At 51.5% G+C, this 18,913-nt stretch overlaps 10 protein-coding genes across 10 annotated transcripts; 5 read left to right on the top strand and 5 right to left on the bottom strand.

The window, feature by feature from the left end:
* Window positions 1-586: 586 nt before the first annotated feature.
* Window positions 587-2,891, bottom strand: N7506_004649 (putative exonuclease; the record flags this gene model as incomplete). Its single annotated transcript, XM_056953943.1, has 3 exons — window positions 587-2,615; window positions 2,676-2,823; window positions 2,879-2,891. The coding sequence occupies 3 exons, from the start codon at window positions 2,889-2,891 to the stop codon at window positions 587-589; spliced, it is 2,190 nt and encodes a 729-aa protein (XP_056812832.1).
* A 322-nt stretch (window positions 2,892-3,213) lies between these two features.
* N7506_004648 (translation machinery-associated protein 16) lies at window positions 3,214-3,849 on the top strand (the record flags this gene model as incomplete). The annotated part of the gene is made up of 2 exons (XM_056953942.1): window positions 3,214-3,518; window positions 3,600-3,849. 2 exons carry the CDS (start codon window positions 3,214-3,216, stop codon window positions 3,847-3,849), a joined length of 555 nt encoding a protein of 184 aa, XP_056812831.1.
* Window positions 3,850-4,328: 479 nt separating this feature from the next.
* Window positions 4,329-5,419, top strand: N7506_004647 (MAM33 family protein; the record flags this gene model as incomplete). The annotated part of the gene is made up of 4 exons (XM_056953941.1): window positions 4,329-4,506; window positions 4,607-4,787; window positions 4,865-5,331; window positions 5,394-5,419. 4 exons carry the CDS (start codon window positions 4,329-4,331, stop codon window positions 5,417-5,419), a joined length of 852 nt encoding a protein of 283 aa, XP_056812830.1.
* A 524-nt stretch (window positions 5,420-5,943) lies between these two features.
* N7506_004646 (DNA primase subunit PRI1) lies at window positions 5,944-7,578 on the bottom strand (the record flags this gene model as incomplete). Its single annotated transcript, XM_056953940.1, has 3 exons — window positions 5,944-7,078; window positions 7,140-7,337; window positions 7,400-7,578. The coding sequence occupies 3 exons, from the start codon at window positions 7,576-7,578 to the stop codon at window positions 5,944-5,946; spliced, it is 1,512 nt and encodes a 503-aa protein (XP_056812829.1).
* Window positions 7,579-9,072: 1,494 nt separating this feature from the next.
* cspA (putative cell surface protein) lies at window positions 9,073-10,163 on the top strand (the record flags this gene model as incomplete). Its single annotated transcript, XM_056953939.1, has 2 exons — window positions 9,073-9,511; window positions 9,568-10,163. 2 exons carry the CDS (start codon window positions 9,073-9,075, stop codon window positions 10,161-10,163), a joined length of 1,035 nt encoding a protein of 344 aa, XP_056812828.1.
* A 541-nt stretch (window positions 10,164-10,704) lies between these two features.
* N7506_004644 (NAD(P)-dependent alcohol dehydrogenase) lies at window positions 10,705-11,952 on the bottom strand (the record flags this gene model as incomplete). Its single annotated transcript, XM_056953938.1, has 3 exons — window positions 10,705-10,995; window positions 11,072-11,680; window positions 11,776-11,952. 3 exons carry the CDS (start codon window positions 11,950-11,952, stop codon window positions 10,705-10,707), a joined length of 1,077 nt encoding a protein of 358 aa, XP_056812827.1.
* An 823-nt stretch (window positions 11,953-12,775) lies between these two features.
* Window positions 12,776-15,380, bottom strand: N7506_004643 (putative AP-1 adaptor complex subunit beta; the record flags this gene model as incomplete). The annotated part of the gene is made up of 7 exons (XM_056953937.1): window positions 12,776-13,211; window positions 13,265-13,626; window positions 13,681-14,249; window positions 14,304-14,941; window positions 15,004-15,135; window positions 15,209-15,229; window positions 15,304-15,380. 7 exons carry the CDS (start codon window positions 15,378-15,380, stop codon window positions 12,776-12,778), a joined length of 2,235 nt encoding a protein of 744 aa, XP_056812826.1.
* A 351-nt stretch (window positions 15,381-15,731) lies between these two features.
* On the top strand, window positions 15,732-15,995 carry N7506_004642 (uncharacterized protein; the record flags this gene model as incomplete). Its single annotated transcript, XM_056953936.1, has 2 exons — window positions 15,732-15,734; window positions 15,783-15,995. 2 exons carry the CDS (start codon window positions 15,732-15,734, stop codon window positions 15,993-15,995), a joined length of 216 nt encoding a protein of 71 aa, XP_056812825.1.
* Window positions 15,996-16,201: 206 nt separating this feature from the next.
* Window positions 16,202-17,448, bottom strand: N7506_004641 (putative transcriptional regulator; the record flags this gene model as incomplete). Its single annotated transcript, XM_056953935.1, has 2 exons — window positions 16,202-17,125; window positions 17,194-17,448. 2 exons carry the CDS (start codon window positions 17,446-17,448, stop codon window positions 16,202-16,204), a joined length of 1,179 nt encoding a protein of 392 aa, XP_056812824.1.
* Window positions 17,449-17,956: 508 nt separating this feature from the next.
* N7506_004640 (flavin-linked sulfhydryl oxidase) lies at window positions 17,957-18,703 on the top strand (the record flags this gene model as incomplete). Its single annotated transcript, XM_056953934.1, has 1 exon — window positions 17,957-18,703. One exon carries the CDS (start codon window positions 17,957-17,959, stop codon window positions 18,701-18,703), a length of 747 nt encoding a protein of 248 aa, XP_056812823.1.
* Between the last annotated feature and the right edge of the window lie 210 nt (window positions 18,704-18,913).

Below are 18,913 nucleotides of genomic sequence, written 5' to 3'. Positions count from 1 at the left end.
AATGGTTTATTGAATCAGAGATATGACTTGACGCCTGTGGTACAGGTGGGAAGTGTGTGAAAGAGAGGAATGTGTGGAAGGAATGGAAGGGGAGGGAAAGAGGGATCGTAGCTGAGACCAAACTGCACGTCAAATTGTCACTCTGCTTTCTCTGGAGGCTGGGAATGAGGCAAGAGTATAGGAATCTAGGAGGCTGGGCCATTGTTTACACTGGCTTCCCCGGTAACGGCTCCTCACCGCCTGCTGTAGCGGGTAATTTCTGCCCGACACGGGACAGGTCGAGACCACTTTAGGCCCGATTGGGACTAGTGCAGATCTTGATAAGCTTCGCCCCACCAGCAGGAGCCACGCGATTCACCCAGCCACTCGATATTAGGCCGTCTACTGCTACGTATTCGGGCTCCATGTTTCAGGCTTCTTAAAATGCGGTGAATTTCAATTATGGAGCGCTAGGTAAAACGGCAGTTTCTAAACAAAATAATACAAGTTGCACGCCAAAGTGGAACCGAACTGTGGTTCCAATGCTTTACCCCAGATCCTATACCCCAGTCCTGTCCCAATGCTCCGTAACCAATGAGGATGTAGCTTAGTTTGTTGCTGTAAAAGAAAAGCGTGCGAGGTCCAGTGGAGTTGCGGATGATTCCGTCTCAGAACCTTCCTCCTCATCGCTATCTGGAACCATGAGATCCTCGCTGCCCTGGGTGCCGATAAAAGAGCAACGCTGAGCAACCGGAGAGCGCTCTTTGATCGGAGGTGCAGCGTGAGTGACCCGTAGCTTGCTGGGGAAGTTGAGGCTACGGGATCGGGTGAGGGCGTTATGTCCCATGCGTTGTAGCGGCGTCAAGCGTCGCTGAACAGGGCTATTTCGTGAAATCGAGGCTGGGGTCTTGGGCGTCGAAGGCGTTTCAGGCCTCTGACTGGGCTGGATGGTAGGGATATTCGTCATGAACGGAGTGCCCGTTGTGTCGGTCTTGGGTTCCGACCTAAATGTGAACTTGGAAACGATATCTGAGTTTTGCCGGTCGACGTGGTACTCCAGGGCCCGGTCAAAGCCAGGGGAATTGACAGGCACAGCCTGGGTGGGCTCGGAGCAGTCTTTTTCCGGCTGTTTGTTGGTTGTAGATTCAGATGGTGTTCCGACTTCGTCCCCCTGGCTAGGAACTTCTAAATTGCCGTTAGGCTTTGATTCGGTCGGCCCAGGCGTATGAGTAGGATCAGGCATGCTGGACATGATGTCCTCCGCATCCTCATCCGAAAATACCCCAATCACTGATTGACGAGATCGCTTAGATCTGAACAGTTTGTCCCCACTGGGACTATCTTGATTGGAGGTAGGGGCGAAAAACCGACTGCGAGCCGGGGAGCAGGCAGGCAGAGAGTCCCCTTCAGTTTCAGAGCAGAGCCTCTGCCTTTTGGTGGGCTGCAAGCTTGATGATTTCGCGCTTTGCGCCAAGAACGAGGATCGCTCTATGCTTCGGATCATGGGACTGAGTCCTTGATCAGAGAATGCCCGAAGAGGGGTTGAGCGAACTGAGTTAGAGCGAACAGGTGCGGCATTTGCCTGCCAAGAGTTGTTAGAGTTGCGCTCAAGGAGTCGCTGTTGACTGGGAGACGGAGTCAGACTGTTAGGATCCAGTTCAGCCAAGGGTGTTCTCTTCGGGGTGAAGAAGTTATTGATAGGTTTGCGCGGCTTCAACTCGGATGAAGTACCCAGAGTCTGCCGGCGATTGATGCCATGAGAGAACCTGCCAGCAGCCAACGGCTTAATCACAATTGGCTCCTTCGTGGAAGGATCCAACTCGCCCCGAGATACGCCAACTGCAATTGCAGGTTCGTATTCACCACCAATAAAGGGCAATTCATCCAAATTGATGCCATCTTCTGGCTGAGTCAACGTCAACAACTTTTGGGCCTTGGCGCAAAAGACCCGCTGGTAGAGAAATGTCAACTCAGCCTGCTTGAAGTTGGCAAGGTAGTCGGCTGGGACACGGAATTTGCCTTCGAATTGAAGCATGCGCAGGGCTTTTTCCGCGCTCCTGTGCTTGCGAACAGTTCGGTAAGCAGTCTTCAGTCCCATCTTCGGAATGTTCGCCAAATAATCACAGCCGCTCAAAATGCACATGGTCCTGAAATCCGCATCACTCCAGCCAACCAGGCTGACCTCACGACAAGCACTGAAGTCGGCCCGGTTGATCTCAATGCATTCTCCGTGTTGGTCCAATTTTGAAAGCAGTCGCTTCGCTCCAAACACAAGCAAATCCGAATCTTCTGATATGATCCCATCAATGTCGCCCTGCTGTTCCAGGTAGACCAACTGTGCATCTGCCTCGTACGGCGCCACCACATATTGTACATTCAGTTGCTTCAATTCTTCAATCAATTGCCGGGCCATGTACGGGGTCACATCAACGGCTTTCTGGAATTCCTGGTAGGCTTCGGGCAGGCGTCCCTTTCGTTGCAGTTCAAGACCAAGCGCCTTGCTTTCTTGACGCCGACGGTAACGATCTTGTTCGGTGCCTGACTTGCTGGGAAGGTTATCTCCATCAAACACAAGGTATGGTTTCACTCCAAAGAAAAGAAGCATCCGAACACGATTAAGGACGAAATCGAGGTGCCTGTGGTTTGATTAGCTGGTGCAAAAAAGATAAACATGGAACGCATCTCATCCAACATACTTCCTAGTTGGGTTCTCCAAGACAAGATCCGCGGAGCAGGCAACTGTACCGCGGTGCAGCCATCCATATGCGTCGACGCCAAGGGTTAGCCCACTGAACTTCTTGATGTGACATGGTTTCTGTATGGACTTTAGTAGCCCGTGGAGTCCTGTTGTGACATGTCAAAAAAGCCGTTGGTCTCATCGTGTTCAAGCTCTGCGTACCGTTAATTCCCATAGTGGACACCCTTCGAGGCACATGCGGGCCCTCTTATTTAGGCAAGAAAGGATAACATAGATAGATATTTGCACAGGCCGAAAGTCGAGGGGTAAGAGAGAAAAGCGAAGTCCAAAACGGAGACCAAAATTGACATTCGTAGGAGTAAATAACCCCGGAATGTTTGGTCCCTTCGAAGGGACCTCTACGCGCAGACGCGCTTTCCTCCGGTGGGGAAGGCGGTGATTTGCGCTTCACCGCCCAATATTCTGCCCCCGCATCCAAGAAAATTATCACGGAGGATTATTCCATGAGAACTTAGAACAATCACATTACCGCCGCCATGCCGAAAGTCTCTCTTGAAAAAGTGCATAAGCAAATCTCCAAAAAGAGAGGTGTTCTCAATATCATGCACGAGAACAGCCGCGATGCCCACCGACTGCGCAAAGCTGGTGCTCGTGTTGACCGATTGTCCCGCCATTCCCACACTGTGAACAGAGCCAGACAGCCATACAGTGAGATACACTCCCCTGCCACCAATTGCACTGATCTAATTCAACTAGTGGACCGTATCGAATACATCCACGAGGCCGTGCAAGAATACACCGACGCTCTCTCTACCGAACAAATGACCGAGTTTGTCGCCAAGTATGTACCGATGCATCAGCCCTCGAGAAACCACCACTAACAATACTAGGTACATCGATCGTGACACCGAAGAGATCAAAGAGCTCCAGGCCGAGCGCCGCAAGGGTCGGCCCCCAGCAAACGCGAAGAGGCCCTCAAAGAGCGGGTGCAGGTTGAAGACCGGGAGTTCACCACCGGACTTTGGATGCCAGACCTCAGCGACCAATATGCATTGACAGGAATGAAGAACTGGAATGGACACTGGTCTGGCCTCAGCGCTATCACTTTCATCCGACTCACTAAGGCGGGAGAAAAGCTTACATCCACATTCCCTCCCAAGAGCATGTCATGATCACGAATATTTTTTCTTCTTTTTTGTTGTCTGGTGTCCAAAAAGACTGGGTTGGCGCATTGTGGGTACATTGACTCTTATTTAGATTCTGTACAGCCGAATCTTCTCGAATATACCATTTCATCTATACTCCGTACTGTTTCTCGACTTCGTATCTATCAGTGATAGAGTATATCGCAAACTGATAAGTCGTTCACGAAGAGCCATGTATATCTACTCTCATCAACAGTTTTGGGGCTCGTATGGCGATCATTACCATCCATCAAAGCACGAATACAACCTGCTGCCGTAAACTTGCAAATATTTGCCACCAGAGTACTTCGTACTGGGCAATGTCGGGGTGGTTTGATGTGGAACTATGAAGTGTGGCCCAAACAAAAGTCTTGGCACCCGTAACATCATCTTAGCTCCATTTACTTTTTTCCGCAGCTCTCTTCTACAATCAATTCCCCTGCTACTCTAAATAATTCATCATCAAAATGCTGTCCCTTCGCACCATCTCCCGCGCTGTGCCTCGCACTTTCTCGCGCTCCGTCGCCACCTCCGCTCTGCGCCCTGCTCTTCCCAAGGTCACTCCCCAACCCTGGAAGCAGGCCACCAAGCCCGCCTACGCTGCTTTCTCTACCTCTAGCATCTTCAAGGCGCCCGCCGCTGAAGGTAAGGATCGCCCATCAAACCTGAATAGTTCCGCGCAATCCCGGTTCACCGGATCGCGAACACTGTGTCTGGCCTTTGGCTAACCTATTTTTCTCTCCAGGTGACATCGACCTTCTTGCTAAGCTCGAGGATGAGCTGAAGCACGAGAAGACTTCCGATATCCCCGAATTTAAGGAACAGCAGGAAATCATCCAAGAAATTGTCAAGGCCGGTGAATGGCAGGTTAAGGATGTCGAGGGTGAGCAGGAGGTTGTCCTCTCCAAGAAGTTCGGCAACGAGAAGTAAGATCCATCCATTCGAGCCCAGTCTCTTCCCCATCAATTCTCTATGACAGACGCTAATCCATCACATCATTTAGGGTCAGCGTCAGCTTCACCGTCGCCGACATCCAAAACATCTCCGAGCAGGAGGACTTCGATGAGGCTTCCCTGTCCGATGACATGGGATACCAGAGCAAGGATGGCCTTGAGAACGGCGAGGAGGCCGAGCACCCTGAGCCTAGCTTCCCTGCCCGCGTGAACGTCACCGTTGAGAAGCCCACCAACGGCGCTGTCCTCATCCAGGCCGTCGTTCAGGATGGTGTCTTCCAGATCGAGGAAGTCTCCCACTTCGCTAAGGCCGAGCTCGCTCAGGCCCTGACTGCCGAGAAGGACTGGACCCGCCAGAGCCTTTACGCCGGTCCTCCCTTCGAGAACCTTGACGAGGACCTCCAGAGCCTCTGGGAGCGCTACATTGAGGACCGCGGCATCAACGCTGAGCTCGCCACTATGATCCCTGACTACATCTCCGTCAAGGAACAGAAGGAGTACCTCCGCTGGTTGGAAAGTAAGTTTACCTTGCTACATCGCTTTGTTTGATTTGATTGCTAACAAACTTATTTTCTCTAGACGTCAAGAACTTCGTCGGTGCTTAAATTAATACTCCCAACTCCACGCTATAGTCTCTTCTCCGCATTCCAACGCCGAGACTGTCACCCTGATAATTTATAAGTAGGATATGGTCTAGAGTCAGCTCTCGGGCCTCTACGACTTGCTTTGTTGCGACTACTTCTGTATGACCCAATATGTACCAATACTTTCAAATATACTCCCACTTCAGATGAAACATAACCATCGTATCCAACTGAAACCTGTCCACCTGGGCATAATCCTTCGTCGAGCATGCATTGGTCGACATCACATGCATGAAAGTAGTAGTCAGATACCTGACCTTAGAGTGGGCGATCTAGCTAATTTGGTCTGTAGGCCGCGCTGAGGAAAAGATAGATGCATTATTTGCCAAGCTAATTGAGAGCACATGGTTCAATATGACACAAACACCAAACGCCATGGAAATTGTATAAACCGAGGAAGCCTCGAAACAAGATCAACAGAGGTAATCGAAACGGCGTAAATTCATAGTCCTGAGGCAACTTAATGCAACATGAACATTGAGCGACTAGAATTCCATGGGATCCGCCTTGACGGCCGGCTCATTCCCATCACGTTCACGCTTGCCTGCACGTTCTTCTTTCATGAGGCCTGCGATAAACGAACGGAAGAAGTCAATGTAAGGCTTCAAGCTGGTCTTCTCGTAATCCTGCAGCTTACGGCCACCCTTCATATCAGAGCCGTTCATTGCACTGCCCTCCACCTCAGGGGCATCAGCCTCTGCGGTACCGGCAGGGTGCTTGGCGTCGTATTCGTCAATCTCATTGAGAAGCTGCATCGCCGTGGGCACGGTGAGAGGATCAAAGTTCTCGGCATTGTTCGGGTCAATGGGAACACAGATGCGTCCAGTTCCCGGGTGAATAACAAAGGGACTCTTCAACAAGTGAATCATCTTCTTGCTGACCTCGGCATCGAGTCGTGGGTAAGTGTATTCTAAAACAATATCCTGCTTGGCGTCTCGGAGGGTCGATGTCTTAAGCGTAGTGCTTTTACCGCTCTTCGCTAATGTGTCGATATCGGCCCATTTGCTAGTACTGGCGCGGCCCGGAGAGGAGTCCCATTTCCTCTTCAGGGAGTCGTTCAGCCCCTTATCAGGAAGCAACGAGAGGAGACGTTCTGCCTGCTCGTCACTTTCAAATGTGTCTTGATCAATAAGAGTAGTGCGAGCAAAGTCGTGCTTAAGAAGTTCGAGACTGCGCACGATATGGGGGTGCAGTGGCCGCTTGACATTGACTTTCTTGCCGCTCTGCGACCCTCCTTTGATAATTTCGAGATAGCCGGCGAGCGCCCTGCGTCGATCGTCGGGCATGCTGCGGGCACGCGAGTCACAGACCCAGGCGTGAACACCACGACGACCGGAGTAAACCCAGAGAATATGTTCGAACCCAAAATCTTCTCGTAGTGCGGTGTCAATGACCTTGATAGCCATTGTCGCAAAGGACCAACACTTTGGACAGATATTGGCTTTAACACAGCAGGTACGGATATCATCATAATCAGTCAAATCGATATCGAAGACCAATTCTTTGGAGACTGGCTTCATTTGACCGCCTCTTAACGTTTTGCGATCGCGTGGGTTGGTGCTATAGACGGGTCCAATCTCGAAACGAGAGGGGTTCATCTTGAGAATATCCTTCCGGAACCTGTTTGTATGCGTTAGTTTAGCTGCAAGCTAGCAATCGGAAGACTTGGGCTTGGTCTCACATGTCGGCGGTGGGGTACGATTGGTAACGAAGATAGGCGTCATTTTGCAGAGTGAGCGCGAATTCGCGGTTTCCAAAGTCTTTCGTCGGAACAATGCCATGGTTGAGCCACTGGAAGAGGTATCGGAAGGGGAAAAGACGTTGATAGAAGGCGAGCATCAATTCATCGTCGACTCCAGAGGGTGCGGGGGCAGGAGGCCTGTGACAACACTTGCGTCAGAGATTTCCTTTTCCTCGAGGTTTAAGACAATCAAGGCTCACTCTTCTTCCTTCGCAGCGGGGGACTCCATCTTCACATCTCCCGACGCAGGGAACTCCTCGTCGTCATCATCGTCGAACATTTCCTCCAATTTGACGTTGTTCTCGGTTGACTCGGCCGGCGGTGCGTCCGGCATATCATCGTCATGTTGCGCAGTACCAGGCGATACAGAGTGAGGCATCTTGGGCGTGTTGGGGTTTGGCAAACACTCTCTTAATTGATCCTAAACGGGAAGGCGCGACGCGCGACGCGTCTTGGCGCGTCATGTGACTGCCCTAACTTCCAATGCCCTAGTTTCCTATTCTGGAAGTATACTTCTCTGGCCGAAAGCGGACGACCTGATTCCCATTTCTTCGTCAATCTGTCAACAAGACAAAGTGTTGGCACGGACATCTTTTTCTCTTCTTCTTGCCGCTTGCAGCGAAATCACCAACAATATTTTACGTTTACTCGGGTACCTCTCGGCTCGCGGGTTCCGTGCATGACAATTAGATCTGTCATTGGATCATGGACGAAGTGTACAGCAATGGTACGACCCAAGCGCCTCAGCATCTTCCTTGGGATTGGTGAAGCTCTGCGAAACTGGAATCCGGCGCAGATTCTTCATTCAAACCAGACTCTCGAAGCACGGTAGCCCTATGGACCGGTGGAGATTCGGTCCAGCGCGATGTAACTTGGCAATGTTCTCGTCATAGATGGCAACTTACAGTGAGACAATAGATCGGATCTGATCAAAATCTCCAAATTGCGACAAATTCAGAGATTTCGAGGAGACTCCACTCAGGAGGTGTTGCGAGCCTGCCCGTACATTCTTCGCTCTGCTAATGGAAAGCACTCGTGCCTTGTTTGGTGTTCAACTCACATTCCACAGGCCCAATGAAACTCTCTCATTCGCTCTCAGGGGTCTTGTGCCTACCCAAGATCGTCGCTTTTGGCCTCTACGGTGCATGGAGCTTGATTCCATGTGCTCGCCTCTAACCACAGGGGCTTCTTACTGGCGGCGGTGGTCCTTCCAAGCAGTGGCTCTCCACTTTCATGCTTCCGTCCACGCCCCAGTCCGGACCTTGAAATGCTTGGCAGTGATATCTATCGCTGCCCCAAGTGTTTTACGCAGGCGTGACTATGCTCAATGTCGAGACAAATCAAGTTGTCTCTTGCCTCGGATTTAGTGATATACTGGATGGAGCTGAAACATTTCGCCATCAAATGAGCGCCTGTCTGATCCATGCAGATCCATGCAGATCCATGCACTACTGACAGGTACCCACGATCTTCAAGCTGATTCTAATCTTTCCGCATTAGGCGACTTGTGGAGAACCTCCACTCTACCTACCGCAATGATACTATGGACTGTCACGTTTGCAGTCAGGTCCATCGGATGGAGGTATCATTGCTCAAAATTTTCAACCAACTGACTTCTAGTTGTGCCTTTGCCATCCGTGCTTCGATCGTGAAGGTACCCGCATTCAGCCTTAGAATGGTGACATTGTGGGTCAGGTCTAGCTTTCTGTCCTGAGCACGACCGTGGCACTCGTGTCTGCTCTGAGATGGGATGGATCTATACTGTCGAACGGGGCATATAAGGGCAGCTCGACTGCCCGTCCTCCAACTTCATTCCCATCACCGCTTCACTCGTTATCTTTCCAAGTTTTAGCAAAGGCTTCAATCTCTCGAAATGATCAACTCCGTCGCCCTCTTGGCCCTTGTTGCCAGCCCGGCCTTCGCCGGTGTCATGCAGGCTCGTGGTGAGGACTTCATCGTCCCCGCCGCTCAGAGCTCCGCTGTCGCTCCTCACCACACCGAGAGCTGGGGTGAGCACGAGACCTGGACTCGTCCCACCGAGTCTTGGACCTCCCCCTGCACCACCTCTACCACCCCGGTTGAGACGCACACCAAGCCTCACCACACCACCCACACCACCCCGGTCGAGACTCACACCAAGCCTCACCACACCACCCACACCACCCCGGTTGAGACTCACACCAAGCCTCACCACACCGAGACTACCCCCGAGGTCACCCACACCAAGCCTCACCCTACCAAGTCTCACCACACTCCCCCTGTGCACCCTGGTACCACCAAGACCCTCACCATCGTGACCACCACCTGCCCTGGTAAGCTCAAGTAACTCATGTATCATATCAAGTCACACCTTCTAACAGAAACCCAGTCTCCTCCTCCATTGTCACCTCTGGCTCGCAGACTTACACCGTCCCTGTCACCGGTACTGAGACCATCACCATCACCTCCACCACTGTCTGCACTCACTGCGAGAACATCCCTGTCACCACCCACCCGGCTCCTCTCCCCGCCACCAGCGCCCCCGTCAAGCCCACCAGCGCTGTGATCGTCCCTCCCCAGAAGCCTGCTTCCTCCAAGCCCGTTGTGCCCGTTGTGCCTGCTCAGCCTTCCAACCCCGCTGTTCCTGCTCAGCCCTCCAACCCCGCTGTTCCTGCTAAGCCCTCCAACCCTGCTGTCCCTGCTCAGCCCTCCAACCCTGCTGTCCCTGCTCAGCCCTCCAACCCTGCTGTCCCTGCTCAGCCCTCCAACCCCGCTGTCCCTGCTCAGCCCTCCAACCCCGCTGTCCCTGCTCAGCCTTCCAACCCCTCTGTGCCTGCCCAGCCTTCCAACCCCTCTGTCCCTGCCCAGTCTTCCAGCCCCTCCAGCCCCTCCACTCCTGAGCAGCCCTCCAACCCCTCCACCCCGGAGCAGCCTTCCACTCCTGTCACTCCCCAGGAGTCCTCCACCCCCCTCCACCCCCGGTAGCTTCACCGGTGGTGCCTCCAACGTCCAGCCCGCCTTCGGCTTCCTTGCCGGTGTTGTTGGCCTCATGGCTCTCTTCTAAATTAGTTGAGCAGCTTTGAGCGTGTCCGCCTCCGGGCGTCGACTGCTACTCGGAATTATGACCTCTTCTGTTCTTTGTGGTGTGGATCAGAGAGACTCCCATGGTTTCTTGAGACTTTGAGATGAGAATTATAGGGCCTATGCCCCGCTTGGGTGTCCTTCTTTCGCTTTTGACAGGGCCGGAAGTCGGATAAGAGCGGCTGCTTGGTCACTTCGAGATTTTGACTTTTTTCTGTTTTTGTTCGGTGAATCTAAAATACTTTAATAGTAATACAGAGTCTTTTTATTGCTTGGAGTTTTATCTTTCTTCTTTCATACTTCTCATAAATACAGTTGCAGAACATTCGTATCTATAACAAGTGTCTATGCAAAAGCAATATATACATGGTCTTCGAACCCCATAATTACACCACCACATCTAAAACTTCATCACTCGTACCAGACATCTCCTGCATAAGAATTCTTACTCGTTGGCAAGCACGTAACGGTAGCGTGCCTTACCATCCTCCATGTCAACAATCGCCTGGTTGGCATACTTCATGGGGATCTCCTCAATCCAAGGGTGAATATCCTTCTCAGCAACGAGCTCCAGCATCTCCCGGATCTCAGAAGGGCTGGCAACAAGCGAGCTCTGAAGGCTGATTTGGCGCATCAAGCTGCGCACAGGTGCAAACAGACCACCGTCCTCGGGCAGACCAACCTGAACGAAAGCACCACCAGTCTTCAACAGACCCAAGTAGTCGTTGAAGGGCATCTGAGTATCAAAATTAGCACGATGTATCCACAGATATTCCCATCCCCATAACCATGGGGAAACATTCCAAACTCACCTTAGTAGAAGAAACAGTCGAAACAATCAAATCCAAAGACCGCGAATTCTCAGCAGCCCACTCAGGCTCATCATCAGTAGCGATATAAAGATCAGCCCCCATCTTCAACGAATCCTCCTTCTTCCCAATCTTCCTCGAAATAGCAACAACCTTATCAGCCCCCATAGCCTTAGCGAACAAAACACCAAAGTGTCCAAGTCCACCAACACCAATAATTCCAACCTTCTTGCCAGGCCCACACCCATTGAACTTCAACGGACTGTAAAGCGTAGCACCACCACACAACATAGGCGCAGCCTCCGCAGACGAAATCCCATCAGGGATCTTGATCGCAAAGTGTCCTGGCACACGGTTATACGTCGCGTATCCACCGTACGACTTCTCGTTATTGTAATGGAGAGCGTTGTAGGTGCCGACAACCTTCTGGCTACAGTAATTCTCCTTTCCGGCGGCGCACTCTTCGCATTTTCCAAAGCGGTTGCGGCACGAGTCGCTCTGCGCGCCGACACCGACTCGGTCTCCGATCTTGATATCGGGGACTTCGGTGCCTACGCGTACGGCTGTGCCTACGATTTCGTGGCCGACGCAGCAGGGGTATGTGGCAGGGCGCTGGGTGTTTGTTAGTTTGTAGTTCTTCAATTGACTTTTGAATCTTGATATGGGGGATGTGGGAAAAGAGAAGAGAAGGGGAGGAAAAAACTCACCCAGCCGCTGCGAAGGGTGTGCAGATCCGAGCCACAGATACCGCAGTGAGAGATCTTGATATCGATATCGGTCTCTTCCCAGGTCTTAGGTTGGAATTCTTGCCAGACCATGTTGCCCTCGCCGGAGTTGGCGTCGAGACCCATCCATCCTTCGAACTTGTATTCTGTTTGAGCCATTTTGAGTAGTTGGAGAGTCGGAAACTTGGAAAATCCTCTTTTCGCGGGGTGTCTTGCCCCATTTATATCCGCACCGCTAGTCAGTCCCACTCGGGCCATTGGTCTTTTACACTGGAAGGCTTCGGTGGAATCGATAAGAAATTGGTAAGCACCCCACGGGCTCCATTTTGGGGGTCTGGGTGGACGTGTAGACGGCGTTACGGAGATAAGAAGTGGTAGTGGCTAGGTGGATAGGACTCCCCTTCTTAGTTAGGGCTTCCCCGGGAGAATATTTCAGGGTCTGGTATTGGAGGTGGGATGGACTGTGAACTTCATGAATTGATGAAAATGTCCACATAATTACAGTAAATGCTACGTTGATATTTAATTGAATAAAACTCATATCTACTGGGGTACAATGCGTAGTTAGACCTCGGCACAAGTTCCGAATCCAGGGCAGGGTTTTTCTCTTTTCTTTTTTTGCAGTGGAGCAGTGGCGTCTATCGGGCGAAAAGATGAGGGCAGACAACTTTAATTGATCACCTCATATCTTTGCCCGCGGTCGTCATATGAGTATGTCTTTAATTTCCATGTTGTTTTACAGAAGTCGGTCAATTGTTCGACATATAGATCCATGCCAACAAGGTACCTCTTCAGAGCGCCAAGCTTTCACTAACGTCTTCCAAGGCTTAGTCGTATGAGCTTAAAGCAAATCAATTCAAAATGTACAAGCCTTTTGCAATCCGGTAAAAAAATTAACGTAAGAAACAATCTATTTCTGTTGAAATCTTCGCTTGCGAAACATCTGCATATAATACTCAGACTATACCATGACCCGTCCACTCTAGAAAAGCGACATGATGTCATCGTTAGACTTCTGGGGCTGGTTGTTTTGGCCCGCATTCGCGGAGAGGTCGAGACCGGAGAATCCATTCATCAGATCAGCAGAACCACCGGCACCGGCACCGGCACTCGATGAGGACTGCGCAGGTCCCGAGTCTCCAAAGACGCCAAGCAAGTCATCCAGGTTGTTGTTGGGCTGACCGGAGGGAGTGCCAACTGCAGGGGATGCGACCCGCACGGGGGTTCCAGCCAATCCTTCCAGGCCGGACATGCCGCTTGATGGCTCGTTTTGCGCTGAGGCAGGAACACCACCGTCGAAATCGATGTCCAGCAAGTTCTCGACGTTGTTTTGCGCCTGCGCAGGGGGTGCGGTGCCGCCGGCGGCTGCAGCGGCTGCCGCAGCCAATGGGTTCTCGCGCGCGTTTTGAAGTTGTTCCCTGGGATTCGGTTAGTGCTGGTATAGGTAAGCAGGGAGATAAGGGGTACATACTCGATAGCAGCGCGCTGGACAGCGTCGGCGCCGAATCGTCCGTGGCCAACAAACTGCTCGGGAGGCTTGTGGTAGACAGAGGAGAGGGTGGAGAGTTCGGTGAGAAGTTGGTCGAGGAGCGCTGGGGGTAGTGAGTGGATGGTGGTGACGATAGGGGGCTTGTCCGAAAGCACGATGTTCTTGGTCGCGTTGGAATCGCTGGTATTGGACAAAAGACGCCAGTAGATGTAAGCTCGGTCACGGACATCGGGGTTGTCGTTCTCAGCTGTCGCAGCCTGAAGCACCCGTTGCACCAGACCTTGGGCCTTCTCGGGCCGTTTCAGGAACAGCTTGACAACAGAAGTGAGAATTTGCAATTGGGTCTAGATATGAAGGTTAGCCGACGTCACCCCACGCACATAAAGATAGCAACGAACCGAGGAGAACTCTTCGTTGAATCCATCCACAAAGCCACCCAAGATATCGCCTGCATTGCTGATCTTCTCAGCGTACTCTCCAACAATCCAGATAAGTGCCGCTCTGGCATTAGGTTCATCCAGTTCATCGATACACTGGCACAAAGTCGGGATAATGCCCTCGTATCCGGGGTACTTTCGGAAGATGTCTTTGATGACCACGATCGCTTCTTGGACAACGTAGTTCACCTTGGTGTTGATGAGATCCAACAGTGTGTTTACACATCGTTCACTTGCGCCCTCAATCTTGATTGCGACTTGGCCAATAGCCTTGACGGCACGTCGGACAAAGTCCATATCAACTTCGAGGGCGTACTCCTTCAGTTCAGCCAAGAGCTGATCCACATTGCGGTCGTTGGCAATGCGGACCATGATCTCAAGCTTTTGGAATTTGACATATGGCGGGTCATTGTATTTACAGAAGAAGACACGGAGCTCCTTCTGGAGGATATCAGGCTGCTTCTGCAGTAGGAGGTCAATATTTCTCAAGGCCACATATTGCACCTCGGGGGCGGAGGAGACCAATGTGACTATTGCAAATTAGTTCAGAGATCGCGCAGGGAAAGATCAGTCGGAGATCATACCTAGTGGAGGGGCCATCTTCTTCAGGTAGTTCTTGGACAATTCAGGGTTGACATTCTTCATATGTAAGAAGACAGCCTTGACGGCCGCAAGAACGACGCCAGAGTTGACGTGCTGGAACTGAGGCGCCACACGCTCACAAATGTGCTCCGACTCTTTGACGTCAGCCGTCTTGTACTCAGCCAAGGTCGAGAGAATAGTAACTCGTCCCCACTCCGTGCATTCATTCAGCGCCATCAGCATCTTTCGTAGGCTGTTGGTGGTGATCTGCAAAGCTTTCGTCTCCGGTGCCGAGTGGTTGATCTCTGACAGCGCAGTCACCGAATTGGCGACCACCATGGGGTTGGGGTCACCGATCATCTCCTGGAGCGTCTCCAGGAATCCGTTCTCGAGAGCCATTGCCGGGTTCAGGTCGAATAGCTTGGCGACACAGATCGCGGCTGTCTTGCGAACGTATGGTGATTCGTCTCGAAGAGTCTTGCGCAGCGGTTCCTCCATGTAGTCAACCATCTTCTCCACTCGGATGCAGCCCATTGTTCGGATTGCCAGCGCACGAATCAGCGGGTTGGGGTCTTCAGAGTCTTGTACGAAGGTGTTCACGGCGAGAATACATAGGTCCGGATGCGATTTGGCGTAATTCCTGTGGGCGAGATTCAACCGATTAACATACGTAGCCACCCGGGCTGGTGTTGCGACGCTCACATAAGATAGAGGTAGACCAGTTTCTTCTGCTCAAGGTCGCCCGTGGCAATGTTCTTGAGCACGTCGGGGAAAAGTGCCGACACATCTTTGCCCAGAGTCATGGCCATGATGGTCTTCTGAATGGATTCCTTTCTGTCACACGGTCAGCCACCACATCTTCGCTCTCTCGATTGACCGTTCTTGGATGATTTCTCGGAATGCATACCGTTCATAGGCATATTGAGAGCTGTGCAAATCGTTAGCATCATTTGTTATTCCTTCTAGCAATGTGGCCAGCGCATTGTGGAGGGGGCCGCATACACAAGTCCAGCTCGCAATTCGAACGTCTCTCCTTTCCGGGGCACCGCAAAGGCACCACGGATTTTGTTCATCGCCATGGCGAGGTTGTATAAGCTTCAGCAACGACTAGGTCGTGCCTCCGCCTAGAGATTCGAGGATGGGGGGATGATTCGAGTATTGTTGGACTGCGGGGGATTGGGGGCCCGACGGTCGCGCGACGTCGGGGGTAGAGCTTCAAGGTCGTTTGGTCTGTCTATTAGTGCAGACGAAGAGATATGGCCACCGGAGTTGTGGGGGATTTTCAAGGAGAGGAATGGGGGAGTGAGAAAGGGACGATCAAAAGTTGTCCACAAATGGCGGGCTTCTGGACTCTCCCGTCGCTACTACTCCGGACCTCTTCTCCTTTATTTTTACTCCGAATTTACCCCAGACTCTACCATAACATCCTAATGGTGCGTAGTCAAGAATGCTCAATGTTTTCGATGCTAACTCATCCATAGGCAAATCTTCCTAACCTGCGACGCCTCTTTGTTGAGGCGAGAACGGAGGCTGAAGAGAACGAGTACTCTAGAAAGGCTGCAAGTCGCCCGGTTGTCTCTTCATTCCATTTCGCTGACATCAAGCAGTTCTACAATCTTGTGCTCTTCATCTCTTCAGTGGCCATCTTCAGCTTAACTGCCCAACGCATGAGTGGACCGAAAAGTGCACGATAATGGGCCTGCATCCCTATGCAAGTACCTTGTCTGAAAGTGCCATGACACTCTACCTGGTGCTTCTCGACTATTTTATACACCATGCACATATTTTGGCATCACGGGGATCAAATATCAAGTGAAATTAAGATATAATTCTGCTTTCGGACCTTGAAACATTGCTCTGCCGCACCCATGCTCATTCATTACGGGAAAATATGTTGGTATCAATCAGTCTCCTCGCCCTCATCGCTGTCTAGGAAAGCAAGCGATTGCCTTCCTCGATTCTTCCGACTCTGAGATTTCTCGTCGTCGCCATCCTCGTCGCTATTCTCATCGCTGTCAAGGAAGGCAAGCGACTGCCTTCCACGTTGCTGCCGACGTCGAGGCTTTCCATCGTCGCTAGCTTCGTCACCCTTCGCACCCCAGTTTTTGGCGCCCTCCTTGATCAATTCAAGATCAGCTTTCAATTCGCGCTCTTCGCGGATCTGGTTCGCCCGTTCTTGAGATGGTCGGCCTTTCATTCCAGCATCTTCAAGCATTCCCTTGAGGTGCTTGATCTTGGCTTTGGGGCTGTCGTATGGAGCCAGCTCTTTGCCCCACAGCTTCCGGATTCCACACTTGACGAGCCATCCTTGTAACCGTTTGATCTCAGCTTGGTCTGGGCTGATGTCTTCGTCCTTGGCCTTGGCTGTTGCCTTTGGTGCTTTCTTCGGTTTAGAAGGCCCGTCTGTCTTCTTCTTTTGCTTGCGCGGGGCTTTGGGCTTTGGCTCTTCATCAAGGACTACTGACATTTCGCTTTCGGAGGCGTCATCTTTGGTATTTGTAGTTGCTTCGTGCACGTCGGAGGTATCTTCAGCAACATCGGACGCTTCTGATTCTGCTTTTGGGGGCTTCTTAGATTTGGCTGGTGCCTTCGATCGTTGTTTTGGTTTGGTCAATTCATCACTTTCGTCATCAGATGCAACCGGGGAATCGCTTTCTTCGTCGTCTTCTGACACCGGTGTCTTGGTCTTCTGGCGTTTCCTCGGCTTCGGTGCGCTTTCTGACTTGGGGCGTTTGGCTAGGGTGGGGTTCTTCTGAGGCACAGGTGATGGGGACTTCTCAGCAGCTTGAGGCTCTGGGTTTTGAGCTGCGTTATCTTGTGTGTCCTGGATCATGATCGCTATCAATGACTGTGCTGAAATGAAATGTTTCGACAATGTAGGCTTAGACTTACAAACTCTTCCTTGATAATCTTCTCACTTCGCGCTTTCCAATCACCTGTGGACTTGAAGTACTCTGCTGTGAGACCTAGCTTGTTTTCCACCGCAAGTCGCACGCGTTTCACAGTCAATTGCCCCATATTGCCCGACTTGAACATAGCAGCAACTTCGTCGCGGAGACCCTGCTCTAAAGTTTGATCAGAAGGAGCATTGGTGGCCTGGTCCTCTGGCTCTGGCTCGGAGTCCGACATTGTGTACTTCGGCGGCATGTTGATTGTATTGTCACTGGGTGACAGTGGCTGACAGTGGCTGGATGTGTATATGGGATTCGGTCAATATAGCGCGCGAGGCCCGCGAAATGCGAACAGTAACTTTGATTCCAGACAAAAGTCACAGACAAAAGAAATCCAAGAAATAACTAGGCTGCATGCGCGCGCGTTGGGAAAGCGCGCGGAACGATGACAAAGCGCGGCCAAATGCCCAGGTGATCGGCGCTGTGGCAGTAAAGCTGCATACAATTGCAACTTTGCAACTGCTTTGATCCAGAAGCTAAGCCGATTCGCGCATCTAAAAGCTCTTTGTTCAATTTGCTCAGTCAAGTCCAACCACTGTCCAGCTTTTTTTCCCAGCTACTGCGCTAAGAGCCCACCACTGTTCCTGTCTCGCCTCCGTCGTTCTCCGCAATCTATTAGAAATCAACTCCGAGAACCTTGGAAGCCTCCACCACTCCAAACACACAATTTTTTACACCTAAAGCAAACACACACTACCAGCGCAATGGCCGAAGTACCACCAGGGCAGACCAACAGCCAATACAAAGGCACCGCGCACATGTTCAACCAGAACTTCCCCACAGCTTCTGCTAGTTCTTCCAAGCAACCAGCAGACGATGACTCCAAGGCACCATTGCCTAAGGGAGTAGTTTTGGACAAGGATGGAAAGCCGTACGTAGCGGACCACATTATACCAATGGTCAATACTAGCAATCAGACCAAACTAACATACCAAACCTCCAGTTGCCGCACATGTACCTCCGTCGCTTCCTGGCGAGCATTGACAAAGCAAGCCGACAAGAACTCCAACTCTACCTCCGCACCCAGTACCAACAATGCAACAATCTCAACCCCCGCGCTCGCCGCAGCCGCAACTCCCTCACCAAGCGAAACTCCTTCCGATTGCCCACCAGATGTCGAAGCCCTCGGCCGCTCGACTTGGACTCTATTGCACTCAATGGCAGCCACATACCCGGAAAAAGCAAGCATCGACCATCAAAATAATATGCAAGGATTCTTGAAGTTCTTCTCAAAGTTATATCCGTGCTGGGTGTGTGCGGATGATTTCCAGACGTGGATGGCGCATCCTAGTGGACGGAACCAGCCCAAGTTGGGGAGTCGGAAGGAGTTTGGATGGTGGATGTGCGAGGCGCACAATGAGGTCAATCGCAAACTTGGTAAGAAAGAGTTTGATTGTCGGTTCTGGGAGGAGAGGTGGCGCACTGGGTGGAAAGATGGTCGCTGCGATTGAGATGCGCTGATGGTGTGATAATTCTCTCTACTCTTTGGGTTTGGAACTCTCCTTTGTAAAATAGATATGCATAGACAGCCTCACAAATGTACCATTACAATAAGACTTGTACTACTTACTCCTACAGAGACCGAGTGTTGACTAGACAGTAAGACTAGACAGCGAGCACCGGTACTATCAGGTCGGACTCGAAAAATTTGGACAAACATG

The sequence above is a fragment of the Penicillium brevicompactum genome (genome assembly GCF_028827555.1).
Source record: "Penicillium brevicompactum strain IBT 35665 chromosome Unknown utg000003l_segment0_segment0, whole genome shotgun sequence".
Taxonomy (NCBI): domain Eukaryota; kingdom Fungi; phylum Ascomycota; class Eurotiomycetes; order Eurotiales; family Aspergillaceae; genus Penicillium; species Penicillium brevicompactum.
Note: the sequence above shows the minus strand (reverse complement) of the source record. Positions and strands in the feature narration are given on the sequence as shown.